We start from the raw sequence: 6,000 nt of genomic DNA, 5'->3' as shown, positions 1-6,000 counted from the left end.
AGGATGGTCTCGATCTCTTGACCTCGTGATCCACCCGCCTCGGCCTCCCAAAGTGCTGGGATTACAGGCTTGAGCCACCGCGCCCGGCCGGCAGCAGCATATTTTAACCCAATAAAGCTCCTGGGGGACTGGGGCAAATTCCTTCTTTGCAGAAAGGACAGACCTACCTTGGCTTGGTCTCAGAATGGAACTGCCCTTCAAATCTGATGATCCCCCATCCTTTGCTTGAAATTGCTTAGTGGCTCCCCATTACCCTCAGGATAGAGTTCTAGTGGAAAATGCCGTTCAAGCCCTTTATGAATCCCACTCTCTCTGGACACAGCTTTAGTCCCCTCTCCTCGCATGCCCTCTCCTTCAGGCACGCTTCGCTGTGTCCTCACTGCCTTGTGCTGTTTCGTGCCTCCACACCTCTGCATATGCTGTTCCAGGAATCCACCCCACTTTCCCAAACTAACATTTCTGAAATCCTTCCATGCTATCTCCTTGGGAAGCCTTGCTTGCCTCCTCTCTCATATATATATATATATATATATATATATATATATATATATTTTTTTTTTTTTTTTTTTTTTTTTTTTTCCTAAATGGAGTCTCTCTCTGTTGCCCAGGCTGGAGTGCAGTAGTGCCATCTTGGCTCTCTGCAACCTCCACCTCCCAGGTTCAAGCGATTCTTCCACCTCAGCCTCCTGACTAGCTGGGACTACAGGTGCGCGCCACCACTCCCAGCTAATTTTTGTATTTTTAGTGGAGACGGGGTTTCACCATGTTGGCCAGGCCGGTCTTGAACTCCAGACCTTGTGATCTGCCCGCCTCAGCCTCCCAAAGTGCTGGGATTACAGGTGTAAGCCACTGCACCCGGCCTCCCTCATCTTGGAGTGGTTCTCCCTTCCTCAGGGTCCTACAGCACTTTGCTTTTACTACTATTGTAGCATCCTCTGCACTGAGCTGCTTGCCGGTCTCCCTGCTAGATCTTCAAGGGCTGAGAACATGTCTGTGTTATTTATCTCTGGTTGTGCCTGGCACCCAGGAAGAGTTTATAGAGTGAAATAAGATTCATGGCCGGGCACGGTGGCTCAAGCCTGTAACCCCAGCATTTTGGGAGGCTGAGGCTGGTGGATCACGAGGTCAGGAGTTTGAGATCAGCCTGGCCAGCATGGTGAAACTCCATCTCTACTAAAAACACAAAAAAATTAGCTGGGTGTGGTGGTGTGCACCTGTAACCCTGGCTACTTGGGAAGCTGAGGCAGGACAATTGCTTGGACCTGGGAGGCAGAAGTTGCAGTGAGCCAAGATCGTGCCACTGCACTCCAGCTTGGGTGACAGAGGGAAACGCCATCTCAAAAAAAAAAAAGAAAAAAAGATTCAAAAGCCTAAGCCCACACCCACTAAAAAGAAAAAGCCCAAGTTCCTTTCATACTGCAAACCAAACACTCCATCTTCCTTTCTCCAATAAGCCCCCTTTCATTGGCAGCAATCTCAGACCTGATCACTCAGAAACAGACCTGGGGGTCCCCTTTCCCTCTCCCTTCTTCCCACATCAGTGTCTCTGGAACTCCCCTCCTCTTCATTCCCCAAATCACAATCTTTAGGTTCAAACTGTCTTGTCTGGCTGGCCTCGCAGCCAGTAGACAATCACCTGGTTGATTCTCCTAAGGAATTCTAAGCCCCTCCCTTCTCTAATAAGCTTCAACAGCTGCTCAGCCTGTATCTTGCCCTGACACTCAAGCCCCTCCCATTGCCCTTGCCACGTGTCTCAGGCTTCAGCCAAACCTGGCTGTCTTCTGTGTCCCTAAACATCCTCACCTTCCTGCCTCTATGTCCCTGCCTACATCGTTCCCTCCATCTAAATGTCAAATCTGGTTGGGCGCGGTGTCTCACACCGGTACTCCCAGCACTTTGGGTGGCCAAGGCGGGCAGATCATGAAGTCAGGAGTTTGAGACCAGCTTGGCCAACAACATGGTGAAACTTCGTCTCTACTAAAAATACAAAAAAAATTAGCTGGGCCTGGTGGTGGGTGCCTGTGATCCCAGCTGCTAGGGAGACTGAGGCAGGAGAATCACTTGAACCGAGTAGGCGGAGGTTGCAGTGAGCTGAGATCGCGCCACTGCCCTCCAACCTGGTGATAGAGTGAGACTCTGCCTCAAAATAAATAAATAAATACATAAAAATAATAAAATAATAAATTCAAACCTTCAGTGCCACCTCCCCTAGGAAACCTCCTAAACATCCAGCTAAGAATGATTGTGCCCTCACCTCCCAGGTCACTTTATGTCTTTTCATTGGTGAGTTTTACTTCTTGCCCTGGAAATTGGTGACCTCTGTGCTTTCTCCTTTCCCCCCTTCCTGTCAATGTGGGTTCTTTAGGACACATTTAGGGTTCTTTAGCTGTTTAATTCAGCTCTGTATACCTGTGGTGCCTCATCTAGGAGATGCCCAATAAGTACAGGTTGAATGAATGCCACTGAGGTGCGTGGCCATTTTCTGGCTTCCTTATGAAGAGCAAATGAAAGTGGCAGACAGCAACAGGGAGCAGGGATGAGCCCCCACCTCACTTCTCTGCTCGGCACTGAGCCCTTTCCCCTGGGGACACTCACCGATGCAGACAGGCTCCTTTGAATCCCAGAAGGGCTGGGTGGCATTGAGACAGGTAAGAAGCCTGGCACCCTTCAGCTGGTAGCCAGTAGCACAATGGAAGTGGGCACTGCCCCCTGGGTGAAGGCTGGTGACAGTCACATCTCCATAAGCTGGACGACGGGGAAAGTGGCAGCTCAGGAGATAGGCTGCAAAGACAGAACAGGTGACACTGTATGTGTGCAGGGCGGGGGCGGGAGCTGAGCCATTTGTGGGGGAGGTCTGCCTCAGTCTGCCTGGAGGTGTCATTTGGGGCCAGAGGAAGCACTAGGAGTTCTGAAATGACTCCAATCCCCTCCCTAGAAGGTGCCAATGATATTCCAGCAGCCTGGGCTGGTTACTGGAGCAGATACGGAGCTGGAAATTAGAAGGGTTGGGTTCTGGCCCAAGCTTTGTGACACCTAAGGCAGGTTATTAATCTTTTTGTGTGTGTTTCCTCATTTGTTAAATGAGATTTAAAATCCCAGCCCACGTGCAGCGTTACTGTGAGAATAAATAGGATAGTATTTTATCTTCCTCGGTATCCCTGGTACCCAGCTGATAATGTATGTTCAAGAAATGCTTATTGAATGACTTGTAGACATGAAAGCACTTGAAATACTGAAAAGCCTATACTGATGTAAAGTGTTGATACTGTTTTTCCTTTAGGGAATAAATATGAATTGCAGCAGCAAAAATTGAAGTCAGACAGTAAAGGCTGTCTGACAGTATTCACTGAGAAATGCTAAAAAGCTTGATGGCAATGGCTGTGGACTTCTTTTAAAAACAGAACGGTGGTAGGCTGGGGCAAGGCAGGAGCATTGCTTGAAGCCAGGAGTTCGAGACCAGCCTGGGCAACATAGTGAGGCCCCCATCTCTATATAAAAAATTTTTAAAATAGCCAGGCATGGTGATATGTACCCGTAGTCTTAGCTACTCAGGAGGCTGAAGTGGGATCGCTTGAGCCTAGGAGTTTAAGGCTGCAGTGAGCTATGATTGCACCACTACACTCCAGCCTAGGTGACAGACTGAGTCCCTGTTTTGAAAAACAATAACAAACAAGAAAAAGATGGGGATGAGGATATGGAGGCAGGGCACTGCCTTCATGGAAGTTGGGGGAAGGACACGTTGCCCTGGGAAACCTAGTAGCTTTTGGAATTGTCATACCACATTTGACCAAATGGTGGCAGCAAATCCTACAAAGTAACCTGGCATATCCCGATCCTGGGGTCAAGCTGGGCTGGTAGCTAAAAGTGAGTATCAGCCAGCGCAGTAGCTGGTGCCTGTAATCCCAGCACTGTGGGAAGCTGAGGCAGGTGGATCGCCTGAGGTCAGGAGTTCAAGACCAGCCTGGCTAAGGGAGGTGGAGGTTTCAGTGAACCAAGATCGTGCCACTGCACTCCAGCCTGAAAGAGTGAGACTCCGTGTCTCAAAAATAAATAAATAAATAAATAACATAAAATAAAACAAAGGTGAAGATCCAGTCGGATGCAATGGCTCACACCTATAATCCCAGCAGTTTGGGAGGCTGAGGTGGGTGGATCATGAGGGCAGGAGTTCCAGACTAGCCTGGCCAACATGGTAAAAGCCCATCTCTACTAACCCCCCCACCAAAAAAAAGCTGGGAGTGGTGGAACGTGCCTGTAGTCCTGGTTACTCGGGATGGTGAGGCAGAAGAATCGCTTGAACCCGGGAGGCAGAGGTTGCAGTGGGCAGAGATTGTGCCACTACACTCCAGCTTGGGTGACAGAGTGAGATGCTTTCTCAAAAAGAAAAAAAAAAGAGGTGGGAGCAAAGGCCTGGAGGGGTCAAAGAGAGAGGTTGAGAGGCGGAGCCTGACAACCCTTGGGGTGGTAGGAAAGGTGAGGACTGTCTAGACTGGAGAACTTGAGTCTTGGGGTGGGAGGCAGCCCCATTGATGGTACCAGGTAGATGGGAAGAGAGATCCATGCAAGGGCTCTGTTCCTGGGTGCCTTTGTGTGAATAAAAAAAGGGACCCCCTCTTCCTTCCCCATTAAAAGGAAAAAGAAAAAGGGGCTGTCTCTGGGCAGACCAGGGTCCAGAAATTTGAGTTTTATGACTTTCCCCTGTCCTGTTACTATGTCCGTGAAAGTGGGAAGAGAATTCCTCCTCTTCTGTCTCTTAGGGAGAGAATGGTCAGTAAGTGGCTAGTTGTGCTTAGCAGATGGGCTCTGGGTCAGACTGCCTGGGCTTGAATGCAGGCTTCCCTACTAGCTGTGCCACCTTGGGCAAGTTACCTAAATTCTCTGCGCTTCCGTTGCCTCATTTATCCACCCATTTTCAGTATTACATCTAAGGTTGTGGAGGTTAAGTGAGAAGACATATGAGCAGTTCCTGAACAAACGCCTGAGACACTAGCCGCACCTTACATCCGCAGGTACATTCCAGATTCTAAAATGTCTTCATAATCTTCTTTCTTGAAGTCTATAATATGCTTGGGAGGAAGGCAGGCAAGGTAGGGGCTACTAACCCAGTTTCAGATGAGGAGAACAGGTTCAGAGAGACCCCGTGCCTTCATCACACAGCAAGTAAGTGCTAGAGCAGGAACTTGAAGCTCCTGGACTCTGGAACCTTCGTGCTTTCCACCACCACCCCACCTGCTTCCCCAGTTGAAGCAGAAACTTGGGTTCAGGGGTCAGAGAAGTCTGAGAGTAACAGACAAGCCTGCTCTGGGTGGTTGTTCAGAGCAGCCACTCACAGTGACCTGGGGAGAGATCCTAGGGCAGGATGGGTTGGGGAAAAGGGTGTGGGGTCTAGACCATGAGCCAGGCATCAGGCCCAACATTTCCCCTTACATATTCCCCTTTGAGTTCTTATAACAACTCTAGTAAGGAAGGGCCCTCATTTCACAGATGAGGAAACTGGGCTGGAATGGGGTGAGGGTAGGATGCTGGGGGCAGACAATGGAGCCCCCAGACTCCGTAGTAAAGTACCACTTCCCAAGATGAGCTTCCTCCTGTTGCCATGACAACTCTTCCCGAGGAGCCTGCACCACTGCAATCTGCTGAGTTATTTTCTCACTGGAGTCTGTTTCTGGAGCCAAGTCCAGTGCCAGGAATGCTGAGGATGGAGGAGGGGGATGCCTGTCAGGGTCGTCTGCCTCCCCACCCTGCCTGAGGCTATAGGAGGGGAGTTGGAACTTGGTCCTTCGATGAGGCCCTTGTGAAGGTTCATACTCATGACCTCCAACATCGGCTTGGACAGCTTCAGCACAGGTGTGGGTACTAGGCCTCTCACCCCCTCTTCTGGCACCCTCTTTCTCTAGCCCACAGAGATGCGCGTGTGAGCACACGCTCCTCCTGTTCCCATCTCTGGGATCAGGGCTAATTACAGACTATAATTAGGGGAATTACACTCATTAAGGCAAG

At 49.8% G+C, this 6,000-nt stretch overlaps 1 protein-coding gene across 3 annotated transcripts in view; it reads right to left on the bottom strand.

The window, feature by feature from the left end:
- SEZ6 (seizure related 6 homolog) overlaps nt 1-6,000 on the bottom strand; it is a 53,910-nt gene that overhangs the window by 7,776 nt on the left and 40,134 nt on the right. For all 3 annotated transcript variants that reach the window (XM_032281014.1, XM_032281015.1, XM_032281016.1), the window contains exon 5: nt 2,596-2,781. In XM_032281014.1, the coding sequence (XP_032136905.1) occupies nt 2,596-2,781 (186 nt within the window). The remainder of the gene's footprint in view (nt 1-2,595; nt 2,782-6,000) is intronic.

The sequence above is a fragment of the Sapajus apella genome, unplaced genomic scaffold (assembly GCF_009761245.1).
Source record: "Sapajus apella isolate SASKATOON/1434 unplaced genomic scaffold, GSC_monkey_1.0 scaffold12, whole genome shotgun sequence".
Lineage (NCBI taxonomy): Eukaryota > Metazoa > Chordata > Mammalia > Primates > Cebidae > Sapajus > Sapajus apella.
The sequence above is the reverse complement of the archived record's forward strand: the minus strand, read 5'-3'. Positions and strand labels throughout refer to the sequence as shown.